Here is a 19,125-nt window from a genome sequence, read left to right as displayed (position 1 = left end):
TTATTTTTTATTCCTATTTATTCTATTTATCCCCTTTGTATATTTTATTTATATTTGTCTCTGTATTTATATATGTGTGTGTGTGTGTGTGTGTGTGTGTATATATATATATATATATATATATATATATATATAACAATTCTGTAACTGTAACTTCGGTCGTTGCTGTGCTTTTTGGAAGTCGAATTTCCCAGAGGAACCCACCCGAGGGATTAATAAAGTTCTATCTTATCTTATCTTATCTTATCTTATTACTTTTTTCAATTAACAAGTAATGTAAGGGATTACTATTGCAAAAAAGTAATGAGATTACTGTTATTTTCCTATAAGCACGCTGCGTTACTGCATAAACTGTCATGATTTTGTTTGTGAGAGTGTCTCATGACAATGATGTAAGCACGTGCAATGCCTGTGGCAGCAACAGACGTGAGAACGACCATGCAGCGTTTAAAGCATGGAAGTACTTACTTCCATGTAGTTATGGAACTACTTGATTTGATTTATATTTTGCTGTGTTTTACTTGCATCTATTTAAAAGAGTGAGTGTAAACACAAAACATTATTTTATTTTATATGCTGGAATATGCAGAAAATAGGTTTAAATGTTAAACAATTTCTTCAAGTCAAAAACAGCTGCATATAATTAAATTTTTTGCTTAATGCAATGTGCATAAAATTAAAAGATTAAAACAAATAAAACAATTGTTAGAAAGAGGCTTTCCATTTGATTCAATGTTATATGATGGATTATGCAGAGAAAATAGAATTGGGCTGAAAGGTCTATTGCTTTATTGTGTATTATGGTTATGTATCATGTTTTTGAAAAGTAACGAAGTAACGAAGTAACTAATTACTTTTGAAAATAAGTAATCAGTAAAGTAATGGGATTCCTTTTTTGGAGAAGTAATCAGTAATTAGTAACTAATTACTTTTTTCAAGTAGCTTGACCTACACTGAGTCAGGAAACATGTGGAGGAACATTGAATCTGGATTCTGCCTACAGCAGCTAGATCGTACGTTCAGACTGTCATAGCTTTTGGTGGAGACAGTGTGATCATGTTTGGCAGCATCTCCCTCACTGAAGAAACAAGACTTGTCATAATTGGAGGCAATCTCAGTGCAGTTACATATCAAGATGAGAGTTTGCAACCAGCGATAATCCCATGTCTCTAAGTTCTGGGACCAAAACCTATCCTCCAAGATGACAAAGCTCAGTTTATCAGAGACTACCTCCAGAATTTAGAGTGGAGAGGATGGAATAGCCTGCCTGCCGTCCTGACCTCAAACCCATTGAACATTTGTGGGATGCTGTGCTGTTTGTGCCAGAGTGACAAACAGAAACAATTGGCTGACTTGTGACAAATTCTAGTTGAAGAACCAGAAGCCATCCCACAGCAGTGTGGAACCAAGCTGGTGACTAGCATGAGAAAGAAGTGTCAAGTTGTTGTGGCTTTGTATGGTTCTTCCATATGCTATTGAAACGCCTGTTTGTTAAATGAATAAGTTCTTGAATTGTCTTGTTTCTGCAGACTTCAATCATCCAATCCAGTAAACAGGACCAAACCAGAGTCAATAGCAGATTAAGCTGTTTGGCATTGGCAGGGAAGATTTGGCAAGTTTTTCTATGGGCACAATCTGCATACTCAGTTCTGCTGCTCAACCTACACACTCATTTTCCTTAAAATGTGGCACCATTTAAGGGGAAATAAACATGCTTTCCAAATATATAAGATTTACTGCTAAGAGGCATTGTTATAACAACATAATAATCAACCAAACATAAATTTCCTTTTTGTGCCAAGTTAATTTGCATAACAGTGGATTTAAAAAAAAGTAACAAACATTTCATTATAGCTTCTGAAAGTTTATTGGCACTTTCAAACATTAAATCTGTAAAATCATAATTTAGATGGTAGTATGGAGGAAGCAAAACTGAATACACTGACATAAGACACGGACCTTCAAAGTAAAACAGGAAACACACTGACTGAACTTAAGATAAGTAAACTTAGAACAGAGACAGGGGAGACAGAACATTAGGACCTGAGACATGGGACAGGAAGGCACAGAGTACACAACACAGAACACAGGGAAGCCAAATAACATAACCTAAGAACTAGAACTCAGGATATACAATTGAACTAGGGAGCTAGAAATACTAGCACAGAAACAAAACTGAAACCTAACAACCAGGAACTATAAAATTGGACAAGGTGGGATTACACACTATGGCACAGCACACAAGAGAAACGGGAGATAATAGTTAATAATAGTTACTAATAATAGTTAATAGTTATGAGTGCCTCAAAGAGTTACCCATTTTGTGAGCTGTGTTGTGGGATTTCTCTTTAGCGTATTGTCCTTTAATGTATTGTCTTGATGAAATGCTTTCATGTTATTTAGTTTAGTATGTCTGGTTCACACCTCATTCACGCTGGGAAACAGACGGTGAGAAACTGGTGAATGTCTCCCAGGAGACAGAAGCTCACACAGGAAGACTTGACCCCAGAGTGGGGGAGATTCACACAGGTGATAGAGAGTTTTCTGTTTAGAGCCAAGGTGTGAACTGCAACTGTAAAAGCCTTTTGTTCCGTGACAGTGTTTAAAAGGGACCTGAACTGTTCATTGTCAAAGACGACTTTCAGTGCCCCGTGACTGACGTCTCTCCTCATGCATGGGAAATAAAGTGTTGGGTTTTAACTGCTCATTGTGTCTGCAGGCTTTGTTAATAAATTTCCACAACAGCTGTCAGCTGTCTGTTGTTTACAGCAGCAACAGAAGTTACTAAAGAATGCAAAAAGGGGTAATGTGTGACAAAGGACCCATTGTTTAAACCAACAGCACAATCATTGATAACATTAACAACAATATTCATGTGTTGTTGAAATATAACAGCTGAGTTGAATAAACCAAAAGGTATGATTTAACACTTAGAGCCCCCGAGATCAGCCAGTTGGCCAGAAGGAGCGATAAAGGCTGACAGACCAATAACTTTGTCTATCAGGCAGACAGGCCACCTACTCCCTTTTCCTTGTCACTCTTCCTTGAACTTAGTAGAAAACATGAGTTTAAGGAAGACTGTGTAGGAGAATTAACTATCGTTTATAGTTAACTTGTTGTTGAAAATTCAACATGTATCAGCAGGATATGGAAATATACTTCTAAAGAACATTTCATGATCTGCAATACTTTGGCATATTTATTGATTGTCTTCGCGAACAGTGTGAGGGTGCATGGCTATGAATTGTGGAACAGAATTATCTTCTTTCCTGTCATAAAGAATGGTTTCATGTGTCCTCTGGTAAATAAGTTATTAAAGAAAGCATTTAAGCACTTTTCCTAAAAATTTAGGGAATTTTACCCAGCTCTTTTTATGGACTACCATGCAGATAATACTGGGTCACTTTACTTAGAAATAGAAACTTTCATGATATCCTTTTGTGTCGAGCTGACATTTTCTCCTGCGCCTCCCATAACCATCTGTAAAACTCCTAGTTTGCTTCAAAGGCAGGGTTCTTCCTGTTTACCTGCATTCCTGTCTGACACACCTAGAAGCTGGTGGTAATCAGCTCACCTCTGTGCAACTGATTCCTTTACAGCTGACGAAATCCCTCACTTCTGGGAAAAGGAGTATAACCTGGAACATTAAGGGAGACATGGAGCAAACATGAGGAGACAGGCTGAGGAGACAAGGATGAAACACAAGGAGAGGAACAAAGGAACAGGTAAGTGAGACAGAGACAGAGAGAGGGAGTGAGACACATAGGGAGATCACAAACAGGAAAAAAAATCAGACAGAGAGAGAATAAATAAAGACATGACTGGGGAAACATAAACTCAGAGAACACGACAAACTCTCACAGGAAACACAGGGATGAGACAAAGACACAAAAGGAACCTGACTGTAGTAGAAATACAAATAAGCTCAAAGACATAGACTCAAAGAACCAAACTCAAGATTAAACTATATAAAGCTTGAACTTAAATCATCTTCATAATGTAAAGGAAAGAATCATGAATTCAAAACTAAAAACCCAGCACCCTGACACTTCCTAAAAAATTTGACTATTCATCCACAACCTACTTGTGAGACCAAAAAAACCCCCCCAAAAAACATGCTAGAGATGCAAAAATACATGCAAATACATACTGAAGTCAGCTGGCCTCTTCCTGAACTTTGAAGTTGCTATTGATAATTACAAAATGACTCTTTGAAGCATCTAATATATGCATCTAATCCTGCCAGTGAGGAAGGCTATCTTCTTTTTCTCTTATTTGAGATACTGGGGAAGTGTGGACCGTAAACCACATTCATCGTACTGTACACTGTTTAGACAAAAAGAAGAAGTGCGTTTTGAGCTAAACCAAAGTGAGAGTGAGAGACTGTGTACACTTCATTTGAGAGCACATGTTAAATAGTGCATCTTCAGCATAGAGGGAATACCTAGTTAAAAATCTTGTTAAAAGTTAATAATTTTCATAAAAAGAAAATTAGTGCTTTTATATTTTTCATTATTTAAACATAAATTGTGTTTACTTTGTAAAATACAAATATATGCTTTCAACAGAAACAGAAAACTAAAACATAAATTAAAAAATATTAGGAATTAAATGGTTTTAAAAATACTAAAATACAATAACTAATAGTTTTGCATGACGAGCATTTATGTACATATATATCTGTGAATAGCATTCATTTGTGTCATGAATAGTTAGACATGATAGCACGCCAAGTTTGTACGTGTTGACGTACTTCCGGAAAAATGGACGCTATCAACGTGTATCTTGCCATTCCACATCACTCATATGTAAGGTTGAATTTTAGCTTTAAAAAGTATTTGGTATTATAATATAACCATTATATAATATATTTAACTCCATAAAGCTTTTTTGTTTAATTGCAGGTTGAGTTTAACCTTGTGATCAAGGGCAAACCATCACCCATTACGCCAAATACGTTTACTAGCGCTGCCCACGAAGTAAGGTTTTCATAGGGTTTAGCAACAAACAGACCATATCCAGGACAACATGCTTTTCATAGCAGTATAATAGCACTACAATGCGACACAATGTGATATGAATCATGTGTTTTTTGTTTGTTTTTCTTTTTTTTGCATTCCAGGAACCAGAACCGATGGACTGGACTGCTTACGGTGAACAACCAGTTCCTGGCCGGTAACTTACACACTTTTCTACTTACATTGTCAGTTTGTGTTTATTACATTAAACACACAGTTTGTGTTTATTACATTAAACACAAACTGACAAACTTCATTACATTATTGTTGATCTATATTCAGTACCTGTTTGTATACATGCTAGATGTATAACCCTCTCAAGGCAGGCATTGCAGATTTGAAACAACCTGATTACCCCACATACATATTTTATGAGGGTTTTTTTTACTCAGAAGTACCACTGCAGGTATTCTTTTGTGCATTAGCAACAAAAACTTAATTTGAGCCTGAGAGGGATAACCTTTTTGTTGAACTAGTATAAACTAGTAGAAAAGTAGAAAACTAGTAAGCTTAAAATACTCTGCAGAATTAAGCAGATTTAACAGCTTACAATAAGCTTTGAATTCTGCTTTGTAGAATAGACTAGACATTTAATTTTTAATTGTAAGCAAGTTCCATTATGTACTGTTTAAAAATTAATTTACAACATACTGTTATTGCCACTGCTTAAATAAACAGGTGTTGTGGTTTATGCATTTGCCTTTATTTTCCATTCAGTGCCGCTGGACCATTTGTCTCCTCCATGGATGACGACGTCACCCCAATGGAGATAGACTAAAAGGTTCAGCATACCAAAAGGTAAAACATTTTTTTAGATCAAGCAAAACTTCAGTTGTTTTTCTTGCAATGCCCTTTTTAAAATTCAGACTCAAAACAAATTCACCCGTAAACATACTTAAAGAACTTCATTATGACAGTTGTGGAATGTCGGATCCATGTTTTTGCATAAGTAACACCTTTTGCTTAGTTTCAACTTTGTAAACTAATGGATATGAAGTTAAGTCATAAAGATGTGACTTGGATTTGGATTTGGAAGCTGTTGTGGAATGTCGGATCCATGTTTTTGCATAAGTAACACCTTTTGCTTAGTTTCAACTTTGTAAACTAATGGATATGAAGTTAAGTCATAAAGATGTGACTTGGATTTGGATTTGGAAGCTGTTAATGAGAATTCTTGACCAGAGTAGAAACTTTCAGGAGTGTCTAAATCAAAAATGTAATAACAAAGAAAAATCCTTTATCAACATTCACAACATGTGGAATATTTTTGTTGAGTCTATAATCACTAGACAACTTAGTGAATGTGATGCTGTATGAGGGTTTACCCCAAGATATTTTTCCTAACCTCATGAACAAAAGGACCAGATTAGACTTTGCTGAAAAACATTTCAAGAAAGACTGCCCAGTTTTGAAATAACACTGTTTAGACAGATGAAACCAACATTTGTAAAAGCTTGTAAAAGAAAGATTAGATTGCAAAATTATAAATCCAGCTGGGTAAAGTACGTATTTGTACAATGACACAATCTCCACCAAAAAGTAATTGGTAATACATATCAGTCTAAATAAATTATTTTAGAATTATTTCAAGAAATCCTATAGCTACTTTTGGCCACTCCCTGATTCAACAGAGGGTACTCCATTTTTTATTTCACAGATTTTTATGCTGGATAGCCTTCCTGATGCAACCCCAAAGGAATTTCTGTCACGGGTTGCCGGGGCAAGCCGTGTGAATTTATCAAAGGACCCAAGATACGGATATGCAGTGAAATGAGAGGGCTTTATTGACACAAAACTCGAGTGATAACAAACAAAAGGAGAGTGTGGCGAGAAACCGAACTTAGACAAACTACACTGAGAAAACTAAAACCTAAACACCAAACCTGAACACGAGAGAAAGCAACTTGTAGGGAGAATTCACAGGATGACGGCAGGAGATTCACAGACACGAAAACGCCAAATAACACAGACGAACCAGCAACAAGGACGAGGTAACACACACTATAAATACACGCGCCAGGAATCAGGGGATGGGAAACAGGAGGGGAACACACCTGAAAGATATAACAGCTGACGAGGCAGGGGAAACGTAAATAGAACACACTGACATAAGACAGAGACCTTCTCAATAAAACAGGAACTTACACATGCAAGGACACGGACTAAGAAACATGGACTTAACACAGGAATACATGGGCAGAACCGAATAAACACTAAACAGAGGAAGAACAGAACCAAAATCACAATAACAGAAAACACAAAACGCTGGGTCAAAAGGACCCAGGATCATGACAATTTGTGTCTCATATTATCTAGCCATCTTTAGTTGCTGCTTGTTTGTGGGTCTCTCTACCTTCAGTTTTGTATTCAGTAACTGAAAAGCTACTCTGTTAGGTTGAGATCAGGTTCGCTTGACCATTAAAGAATTTCTCATTTCTTTGCCTTTAGAAAATCTTTGGCAGCTGTTGCATTTGCTTTGGATCACTATCCAATGGCACCATTAAGCACTGCTCCATCAGTTTTGCTGCATTTGGCTTAATAAATCAATATAAATTAGTGGCTGGGTTCCACTGAGAACCATGCATACCATAACACTGCCTCAACCATGTTTCATAGGCAAACATCCTTTGGATGCTTCTTAGTAATTCCGGTACAGATCATTATTGGTTTCATCTGCCCGAACACATGTTTTTTTTTCCTTTTCTTTTTTTCAGAACTGTGGAGGCCCATATAAATGTTTTCTGGCAAAGTCTAATCTGGTCTACCTGTTCTTTATTGTAACAAGAGATTCCTTCCTTGTTATAAACTGTCTCTATTTTACTTCGTGAAGGTGTCGCATGATTGTAGATTTTGACAGTTATACATGTAACTCCTAAAGAGTGTTCTTCACTTAGTTCAATGTTGTGACATTGTTTTTCTTAACCACAGAAAATTCTGTGATCACCCACTTGTATTCTGTGGTCTTCCAGGCCTTTGGGTGTTACTGACTGGGTCAGTGCACATCTTTTTTTAAGAATGAACCAGACTGATTTGGAAACTCCTTTGGGTTGTGTATAAATGGCTTTAATTTCTACAAAAGTTAATGCAATATTTTTGCTGTGAATTAAAGCTATGGATGAATGGATGTATGGAATAAGGGATACTCCTGATTGTATTTGGTGGCTTTTCAATTATTTATGTATCTGACTATATATAAACAATGTATGATGTTTCTTTTTTCTGTTTTGTATTTCTCACAGTGAAAGAAGAGGATGACAATCATAACATTTCTGCTTGGGCAATTACAGTTGATCCTGCAACAATTTGGTTTTTGTCTTTTTTTTAGATAATTTTGTAAATTTCATTTCTCAAACCCTAAGCTGCTGTAATCAAGTGTTACTATAAAAGCAAGTAGAAGTCAATTTTTTTTAATGCAGCAGCTAATTTCTTCCTGTTGGCTTTAAAGCGGGTTGACGGACCTTTTTTCACAAGAATATATCTTGAAAAGTACTTGATATATGAAACTAAAATTACATAGTACATATTACATATTTTGTACAAATTTTAAAGACATTACACAGTGTAAAGACATTACACAGATTTGGGACCAATCAGGAAAAATAATCTCTAACCCAGCTCAAATTAATTATGTTTTTTATGCTATTTTATAAACCCCTTTATAAATCTGAATCACAGTAGTAAAACTCAAATAAAATACTTTTCTTTTGGGAACTTAAGCTTACCAAGGGTAGGCCAATGGTAATAAAAAATTAGATGCTCCAATATATATGTCCAAACTGAACCATAATATGTCTATTGCAAATTGGAGAATGTTCTAGAAATTTAAATAGATTATTATTTTTATTCTAATTTGAGTACAGTTTTTGAGATGTTCATTTTCAAGCATTGCCATATATAGCATCTGATATGCATTTTTTCCCCTTTTTTTGTGACAAGTATTCTATATGGTTTATTTTTTGGTATTGTAAAATTCAACTACATATCATTCAGAAATTAAATTGCTGTGAACAAACATTGGACTTTTTTTTTCATATTTTAACTAGCCAAAACTTGATGGTAAAAAACAACAAGAGAAAATACAGACTTTTATCTTTAATGGAGTTTGAAATATTTATGTTCAAATACTGAACATTGATGTGTTCTTAAAGAAGACCTGAAAGTGGGTCAGTGGAAAGTTTTTCCAAAAAAATAAAACTGATATGATATTATTGATGCGAACCTAAAATTTCACAGTACTGATTATGTTCAAACACGACAAAATCTTTATGCAAATTAGAAAAGGTCAAGCAGGAAATTTTCTTAACATTGGCTGAATGACCACCTTAAAAAATATGTATTGGTCTATAGGCAAGATGACTTCTGTCAATGATAAAGGGATTTTGTAAATCCTTGTACTTTAAACAAAAATATCTAAAATATTGAAACATTTTAAAAGCGGTACAATAACAAAACCATACTTCTTTAAATCAATTTTTTTAAGCATTGCACAATTACAAACGTGCACTTCCACTTAACACAGAAAGTTTGTGACACACTTGTTTGAACTGTAATTTAAGGCAAAACTCAAAAACATAATTCTGTAATTCTAGTGTAACACCACAAGCATGTTAAGTTGTAACAGAAAAATTACTAAAATGTTCCATAGCAAAGTAGTAAAGCTCAATGACCAGACAGCAGTCCTTCAAAAGTATTCTTCAACTCAGGAGAGTATCCAGAGGAGCACAGTTAGCAGTTGTTCCAGTGTTTACTGACTTGTGTAAGACCAAAGAATAGTCCTGATGCCCTCTACTCATTGGCATCTGTGTTTTGTGTGTTCACCATTCTCAATATGGTCTCCCTAGTGGACTTGGGTTAGTGTAATGAACCTGTGTTTCACAATGTTCTCCTTTGCATCAACTGAAAACTGAGGAACATATAAGATTGTGGGCCAAAATGTCATTTAGCTGGCTGAGCTGAATGTCTCAGATTCTAGGGAAGTCACAATACCACTACAAATATCAGATTATATGAAAAGTATCAAAATTATGCATTTTTACCACAGAGAGAAATATCATTCAGCACATTTCTTTCTTATCTCCAAAAATAAACAGACATCCAACCTGCTGGTGAAATATGAAATATGTTTGTGTAATCCAGTTTTTTGTTTTTTTGAACAGGTGTAATTTATTTCAGGTGTCCATAATATCTAAGGCGTCAAAATGTCAAGAATTAGATTGACATAAATTCAGTGAGAAGAATGAAGTCTTTTGGGATCCTACGTAATCAGTCAGAGCAAATACTTCATAATACTGACAAGTATGAAATGTTGATTAAGAAAGTGAGAAAAGAGAAGAAGATAACAAGGCATCCTAAATAAATGACAGTAAAACTGACTATAAGCTGACAATTACTAGCAGGATTTCTATTGTAATGAACATTTTTTTGTGTTACACTGTCATTATTGGTCAATCAGTGTCACTGTGTGTAACCTGTGGAAGATGCAGTGCCAGGAAAAAGTAAGCAGCTTCCTCTTATGAGTGTGTGAGAGGTTTCCCTTTCCAAAATATTGCTACTGCCCCTGTCAAATGCATGCCAGTAGAAACCTAAAGAGGCCGAAATTGTAGTGTACAGTTGTCCCTCGCTATAACGTGGTTCACCTTTCGCGGCCTCGCTGTTTTGCGGATTTTAATTTTGTGCAATATTGCATTTTTTTTTTTTTTACTGTGCATTGTGTTCTGCGTCCTAATTGGCTGTTGACCATTTCAATCAATGTCAAGTTACATAAATCTTCGATCGCTAGCAGTGTGACTCTGAAGTGCTGTACTGTATGTTTTCTCCGCAACAAACAGACAATGTCGACTAAATGTTGTCACCTGCGGGTGCCTTCGATTTCATTCTATAATACTGCACTGATTTTTCAACAAGGTTTGAACTTTGAGATGGCTTAAACAAGAGAGAAAAGTGCGAAAATGTTCATGCCTGTCTGAGAAAACTGTATAAAGTCTGTTATAAATTGAAAAATTAAGATAACAACACTTTCATCAGTGCACTTTAACTCTTTAATAAAATAGAAATATCCTGCTAACAGTTGCATAGAATAGAGCTCTATGAATCTCAGAATCCACTCTTACAGATTTCACTTGGTTGAGGTAAGAAGGTAGGGCTCACAAAGTGAAACATTAATGCAGGCAAGCTGCACCGCTTACCTGAAATTCATTATATTATTTGCTTTAAAAGGTGGTTTGCACAAACATATTGCTAAGAACAGTTAAAACAGTTAAGAATCCAATGACAAAAAAAACCTTTGTGTACAAACCCCTTTGTTTACAGCAGCTTAGAAACATACACATTTTAACATAGTTAGCACATTTAAAATCCCAACAGACACAGAGACAAGCACATTGTAGTCCATAATAAGACAAAGTAAGGACAAGCAAAAACACAAGTCAGTAGCTGCAGTAGTAATCCGCTGTGAGGCACATCTGTAGGAGCTGTTGATGCTGATGTCACTCTTTAATGATGTAACAGGTGGCGGTGTCCCCGACTTCGCCGAGGGGGGTGAGGAACCTGCAACAGAAGAGGTGTCAGGTTAGGAACTCTCCTTCAAGCACATCATCATAGGGGATGGATAACATTTTTTAACTTCTCAAAGATCTCAGCGCATCTATGGAAAACAAACCTTAGGTGACTCAGGACTGCCGAAAGGTGAGAGTTCAAGGGAGTTCTCTTTGTCAGAGGAAGTGTTGTGGCGGAGATGGGTGAACTTTTTCTTCAGTGCTTCAGCAATCAGAGCTGCCGGGTCATTAAGCAATGCCGTACCTCCTTTACTGCGCCTCCTAACTGGTTTGCCCCCTGGAGATCTGCAAAACAGAATGAATATGCTTTGTTAGGTGGGGGGGGGAAAGATCTACTTCAAATTACAGGAAAACAAGCAGGAAACGCCAGGATGCTGAACTACTGGTGCAATGAAGAAAGCATTCTGCAGCTTCAGATATAAAGAGTTACATTTTTAATGATTAGTTTTCTTTAAATCTGCATATTTACCTCTTCACTGAGCGCAGTTTAACATGATTTAAGTCCTTTAGAACATCCAGCATGGAGGGCATCCCTTTATTTTCAGACCCCTTGGTCCTCTGGTGACCCTTATCGAGATCTTTCTCATCCTTCCTTTCCTTTGACCCAGTGAAAATGCTAGGGCAGGGAGGAGGAGGGGGTGGTGGTGGAGGAGGAGGAGGAGGAGCCACATGGCGAGGTGTGGAGGTGAGCGCTGGAAGTGGATGGGAAAGGGAAATCCCAGGTGAGGCAGGCTCATTTGGGGATTCAACCAGACCTAAAACACGATGAAAAATAAAACAAGAAAAAAGAAAGAAACACTCGGTTGGTGTTCTGAGAAGATGAAAGCATCTTGAAAAATGGGACAAAGACAAACACATTGTGTACCTGAGGCTGGAGCAGCAGTAACTATCAAAGCAATCTGAGCTCGCAGTTTCAGCAGCTCACTCTCCAGCGCTGTGATCTTCTTCAGAGCTTCTGAATCAGGCGTCTGTCTTACAGGTGGCCCTCCTCTCTGAGCTCGTATGAATGCTGGTTCTGGACATCTCATCACATCTTGATTTACAGTACTTCGCCTTACTGGAGGTAGGTGGTTCCTACGGAGACCCCACATCATTCGTATATTAATTTAATGTCTTACAGTTGTCTGGACAGAATGATCAATGCTGTCCTTTCATCTCACAAACATAAAAAGGTAAGATTCTGTGTAAATGCAGTGACATTAATCACATCCAACAAGACTGCCTAATGAGTGAATTTGTATGTTTACTTTTATGGAATTCAGGGTTGCAGGGAGGGTGATTTTATCTGTGCTGTGTCATTTTTGTTTTTACCTCGTTTTAGCACAGCTGTCACCCTCATCCTCAAACACCCACATGACATCAGCAAAGGAAGGGATGGCTGGTGTGTCCACAATGGGCTCGATATATTCATGGTGCCTATGGCCGAGCAAAGCGACCTGAGGAGACAAGGATAAGGAGGGATTACACGCTGTAAACGAGTACACAAGAGAAATAAGAGTCAAGAGATTCTAAAAACAGTTATGATAACATTAACTTCTTTTCATAGTGAAGCCTTGATTATATTCTATTGCAGACAAGGACAATTAGAGACAGTATGGGTGGTCATTCCTCTTATATTTCCTTAAAGCCCACCAAGTCCACCAGCAAAGCAAGAGGAAAGCTCCAGGGCTGGAAAATGAAGTCAATGCACAAGTGCCAAAAGCTGCAGCTCCTCTTTAAGATAGAAAAGAAGTCTGTAGTGTGGGGACACAGACTGCTATTATTGTTGAGGCAGGTATGAGGCATTATTTCTGTACCATTATTTAATTCAAGTTTTTTTTGCACTTGTTGACTTGTAAAAGCCTATATGACATAGTTTACAATTCATTAACCGCACAGAGAAGGCATCGTTTAAATATGTTAAATATGTTTCTTTAAGCAAGTTCTTCATGACTGAGCCAAGTGTCCTCTTTTTTGGAAATCAAAATGTGGTCACCCTTATCAACTGCAGCTCTTGATTGTTTTATGCATGTACAAGAGAAATGTATTGTTTTCATTGCAAATAGCCATTTGTGTTGTATATTATATGCAACCGTGCATGCAAGTGTATGGACTCATTTAGCCAGCAGTGCTGACTGGGTAAAGTCAAACATGTTTTGTAAAACACAGATTGTACAATACCTGAAACTGGACACGTGGTGTCGGTGTCAGTGGGAGATTTGATCCAATCATCCGCACAATGCTGCGATACTGACCGCACAGCGGACTATTCCACACTGGAACCAGCTAAAATGCACGATGACACAGACAAGACAGAAACATAATGTCGCAACGTCAGATTTAACAGTTCACTGATTCAAGCAACCCACGGATGCCTCAGGAGTTTGAGTATTGCAAAACAAAAGAATGACACAAGTGCGTCTGTGCACATACCACGTCTGGAGGAACACCAAAGTACTCCAGGACGATGCGCAGCACATAAAGAACATCCTCTGCTAGGGACATTGGAAGGATGTTTTCTTGCACCAGCTGATGACTGCAAAGCTCTGCTTTCTGCTGAGTGTCTTGGTGGGAGGCCAACACAGAAAGGATGGGTCTAAGTCACATGCTTGAAACCTGAAACAAAACAACAAGAACAAAAAACCCAAAAATAACACATACGTAAAGTAAGATAATGCCTCACAGTAAAAATCACATATGAAACCAACAAACAAATAATGGTTCAAATATTGATACTAGGAAAATAATAACAATAATGATGATAATGACTATAGTAATCTGATAATCTGTGACCACCGATTCCTTCATCTGCCACTTCTCTGCAGAGGAAACACCACGACTCTCAAACCTATAGACTTACAGAGTTTAAAATATAACGAATGCATAGGTTTGTATTGATAACAAAGTAGCTTCAGACAGTTAGAGTTAAACATTGGAATTGTCAAGGTCAGAAAAACGTTAAACCCATACGAGAATGACCAGGACACAACCTACAACAGCAAAATGAAAGTAAGTGCAGCCAACGGTCGGTTGCTGCCATCACTGATGCTCAGAGACAAATGTCGGTCTCTACTACTGGATGTTGATTCGGCAGCAATCTCTCAGTGTACCAGCACACTGGAGAGAGCATGGCTGACTTTAGGTGTAAGTTACACAGTGTCCTGCCGTTCTGAGCAGTGGGGGCAGAGAGGCACCGCAGTGGAAAAGCTGCGTGGATCATCAAAATTAACGTGCATGACACCTCCGGGATTTTACACGATAAAAAGAAAAAAAAACATATAGTCGCACTTACCGTCAAAACGTGAATTAGCAGCTACATTTCTCCCAAGCCATGTTCCCAGACGATACTGTAAACTAAATGATATTCACCGAGAATCTGCAGCTTCCCTTTTTTCGCTCACGCGTTCAGATTAAAAGGAGTCTGTAAAGTCAAATAACGCTGCAGCAGCGAGACGTCTTCTGGTTGGCTGTGGATACAGAAGTAGTAAGAGCAGCCAATAGGGGTGGGCGACTTTGCGGCGTAAGCGGAGGCTAGTCGACCAATCGGGTGATTGCACCAAATTTGTATTTGTGCACGAGCTGCTTCTGCCCTGGGTAAGAAACATTTAGCTACAAAACTACAGTTTAATTATAACTGTGATATATTTTAATAGAATAGCAGTTAAAGTGATTCCCCAATATCTGGTTATGAAGATGGAGCGAAAAAAGAGGAAATATTTTTTGTTAAGTTTATTTAGCCTTTTCTCCTAAAGTAGTTAGCTAGCTTCTTTGGCTAGCCACATTCTCAACGGCAGCGTAGCTGCTTGACTTGTTAACATTAATCCGGCCTGTATGTTTGACAATGTTGGTAGTTTTGAAACATTCATTAGGAATTGTAGTATGACCTCACACCGGACAGTTTTGGGATAGGAAAAGCTATTCAACAGCCGCACGTCTTTTACCTAACACTCTTAAGTAGATATTTTGTCCACCACATGCCAAACGTTGAGAATGACTAACTCCTTTGTAAATGTTTTTCACAGTCCGATAAAGTTGTTAAAGATGATGGATGCACTGTCGGTGGTGAGTCAGCTCCGGGACTTGGCTTCTGAGCCCCAGAACCGCGACGTGATAGTCCAGGATCAGGGCTGTCTCCCTGGGTTGGTTCTCTTCCTGGACCACCAGAACCCAGATGTCCTTTTTGCAACTCTACAGGTATGTTATTGGACGGGATTCAGATTATTTCTGAATTTCAATTAGTTACATAGTTTTAATAACATTAGGTTGCTTTCTGTTTTTAAGAGAGAGACCAGTGAAGGTGAAAGCTTTCATCATTGGGTCAAGGCTGGGCTGGAGCCTATCCAGCTGTCATAAGACTAAAGGCAGGGTACACCGTGGACATATCTATTGTGTGGCAGGACTAAACATAGTGACAAATGTTCATGCTCACATTCACAGCCAATTTAGAATTGCCTATTAATTAGATGTAGGATTTGTAAGACAGAATATTTGGAGATTTAGAAGTCTGATATTTCAATATAGCAAGCACTTTTCTTTCTTTCAAACACACACAATGTTATGGGCAGCTGTTTGTTAACTTCTTTACGCTCTACTTCAGCTCTGCTCAGATCCGACTGGCTCCTGTTTGTGATATTCCAAAGATTATATTCCCTGTTAACATATTGCTAAAAGGCAACTTTCCTTTTAGCAGAGTGCCATCTAATGGACAAACTGCTGTTTTACATTTTCATTTTTAAATGGCAGTGCATCAGCAAATAGCTAATGCAAACTCTACACAGAACGTGACAGATGGATTTGAACCTAGGACCTTCTAGCTGTGAGATGTGGCGCTAATCACTACACCACTGTGCATCATTTAAAAGACATATTTTCCATGTTTTCCAGTCTTATTACCAATTAAAGAAGGTTTTTAAAGCTCATAATGTGATTTTTACAGTGGTTGATCTTCCTAATTCAGCCCTCTCAGGGATTTGTCTCCTCATGGTCCTAAAGAAGGAATCTTTGATGTGTTATGTGAAGGTTTAAACCCCCACACTGTGAGCCTTTCTGAAAGCAAAACATAAATGTGATTACTTAGAGGTGACCCATCCATGCCTATTAAGTATACTTGCTTAATTCCTTGGGGGAGAAAAGTCTCCTGTAATCTATATTATGTGCAGGTTATATGAAGCATGTGAAATGGGTGATATGATACTTAATCTAAAGTTGATGTGCACTGATAATACCACTGTTGTGTCGCTGAACTGTAAGCATGGCTGTATATAAATCCCTTCTGTGCTATTTTGTCCTCAGACCCTACGTTACTTGGCTGAGTTATCTACCAACATCCCCACCATGAAGAATGAACTGGGTATGATGGTGAGCTTGGAGAATCTTTTGGCAAGGTGACACACCCATGGTTACTTTTACCTGTGAATGAACACATTATTTCATTTGCATTTTAATGTGGCTATGTAAAATTTACAGTGATACTTGGCTGCTTTTTCAATGCATAAATTCTGTGCCGTTTTTTTTTTGCATAATAACATAGTTATAAGTTTGTAATGAAGGTGAGTGTTCACACCTCCAAAGCACATGATTAAATATAACCTTTCTCCATACAGAGATGGTCTCTCTGTTGATATCACCTCTTTGGCCAAGGAAGTTTACGATATTCTCAATGCACCTGCTAATCCTCCGCCTGAGAGAAGAAAGAAACCCCAGTTCTTTCTCAATTCTTCCAACAAGAAGGCCAAGTCCATCACTCTGCACATACAGGGCTTGGACAGCTCTGTAAGTCGACTGCTTTTTACATACAGTTCATTTATGTAGCTATTATAATCACCAGTAAGTTTAATTATGTAATCTCTCTGTCATTAAGCATCGAGGTTTGTGCGAGGAAGCTCTTCTGAAGGTCAAAGGAGTGATAAGCTTCACTTTCCAAATGGCATCCAAGAGATGTACTGTTCGCATCCGTTCAGACCTGCCCACTGAGGTAACAAGCAAAGACAAACATTTACAACCCAACATTTTACCAACAAAGTTGGGATGCTGTGTAAAATGAAAATAAAGTCCAGTAAAACCACATTTTATTCACAATAGAACATATCAAATGTTTAAAATTAGAAATTGTACCATTTTTAAGAAAAGGTAATTTTTCATTAACCTCACACTCTTCCCTGATGTCCCATTTGCAGAGTCTGGCAACAGCCATCGCTGGCACTAAGGTGTTGTCGGCCCAACAAGTGATAAAGAATGAGGCAGGAGAAGAGGTGCTTGGATACTTGAATATACTTTCAGTAAAGAATATTAGGATATGGAAGTGTAAGTTAAAGTTTAACTATGAATTTGTTTGTTTTTTAAATAACATTGTCTTCAGGTTTATATTCCTTTGAAATCATCTGGAGTGGATGTGCCTCAAAACTCAGCCCTGCCGGATTACCTCCCAGAAGAAGAGGAGAGCCCTGTGAGGGAGGTCGATCGAGCAATTTCCCGCACCACAGCCAAGGAAGATTCCAGCGGTAGCTGGCTCAACGCTGCTGCCAGTTTCCTCACAAAAACATTTTACTGGTGAATCAGTCACAGGGAGGTGCTTTTAAGACTCATTCCAGTGTATTTAACTTGGATGGACATTACTTGTTGTGAGAAACCACAGCTGAGTCCTGGCTTCTACTGTAAAGTCAGCATTTCAGTTCTTGTGAGATGATCAGATTTTGAGCTAGATCTCTTTTATTGTTTGAGTTGACTGGAAACTAAAATGCTTGAATCATCTGTCCTCATTCGGTGTAAATATTTCTTTCAAATCTGTTTTTAAAATTTCATTTCCTCCTAAAATGTACAGAAACTGTTTACAATCCTGACTGCTTCTTTCTGTCCTGTTTTTAATTGTTGCTGGTTTATGCTACAGAATACAAATGTTGTGTTGTCACTGTACTCTGTTCTGTTTTCTTTCTTGGCTAAAGAGTTTGAAAAACAAAATAAGGTAAAATTACTGAATAGGTAACCAGTTCAAAAAGTTTTATTCATTTGAAGCAGTACAGCTGCAGCAGTTGTAGAGATTTTACTTTTACAATGATTCAGAGAGCTCACCTCATGCTTCCTCTGAAGTAAAGGGCTATATTCAAATCTTTGTGGTAGTAATAAAATATACATTTTTACATTTATAGCATCAAATATATAACAGCATGCCATGTGTACTGCTGGTAATGTCCTGCAGTACATAATCAAGACAAGTTTATTCTTTAGTGGTACTGTTAGACAGTGCTCAAGTCTGAGGACCCTAATGCAGATCATTTGTAGGAGCTGAGTGAAAATGAAGTGTAATGGCCTGCTTCTAGAAATTTAGTAATTTCCACCTTTTGTCTTGCTATAGTGAGAAGTGGTATGAATTATGAGTTGCATTATTTATAACTGCGTGACACAAATATTTGATGATTCATACTGAATTCAAAAAAAGCCACTGGGGAGTTTGGGCAAAGGGCCAAAACGATTGAGCTCATGAAGCAAAGTCACATCATTCCTTCTACACTATGTTAAGGCCAAGGAATGTCATAATTAGCAGCATCTGTCAAATCCTTGGAAACAAATCTGATTAT

At 37.6% G+C, this 19,125-nt stretch overlaps 2 protein-coding genes across 2 annotated transcripts; one reads left to right on the top strand and one right to left on the bottom strand.

Moving 5' to 3' along the window:
- Positions 1-11,510: 11,510 nt before the first annotated feature.
- mtfr2 (mitochondrial fission regulator 2) lies at positions 11,511-14,056 on the bottom strand. The gene is made up of 7 exons (XM_085373285.1): positions 13,985-14,056; positions 13,733-13,837; positions 12,884-13,008; positions 12,438-12,646; positions 12,042-12,327; positions 11,677-11,857; positions 11,511-11,564 (listed from the first exon to the last, which is right to left on the bottom strand). Exons 1-7 carry the CDS (start codon positions 14,054-14,056, stop codon positions 11,511-11,513), a joined length of 1,032 nt encoding a protein of 343 aa, XP_085229411.1.
- Positions 14,057-15,592: 1,536 nt separating this feature from the next.
- On the top strand, positions 15,593-18,104 carry armc1l (armadillo repeat containing 1, like). Its single transcript, XM_085372641.1, has 6 exons — positions 15,593-15,745; positions 16,844-16,935; positions 17,155-17,323; positions 17,412-17,525; positions 17,728-17,802; positions 17,910-18,104. The coding sequence occupies exons 1-6, from the start codon at positions 15,593-15,595 to the stop codon at positions 18,102-18,104; spliced, it is 798 nt and encodes a 265-aa protein (XP_085228767.1).
- The last annotated feature ends 1,021 nt before the right edge of the window (positions 18,105-19,125 follow it).

The sequence above is a fragment of the Diplotaxodon limnothrissa genome, linkage group LG15 (genome assembly GCF_057381915.1).
Source record: "Diplotaxodon limnothrissa isolate DT_005_m linkage group LG15, D_limnothrissa_male_GT1.1, whole genome shotgun sequence".
NCBI lineage: Eukaryota > Metazoa > Chordata > Actinopteri > Cichliformes > Cichlidae > Diplotaxodon > Diplotaxodon limnothrissa.
The sequence above is the reverse complement of the archived record's forward strand: the minus strand, read 5'-3'. Positions and strand labels throughout refer to the sequence as shown.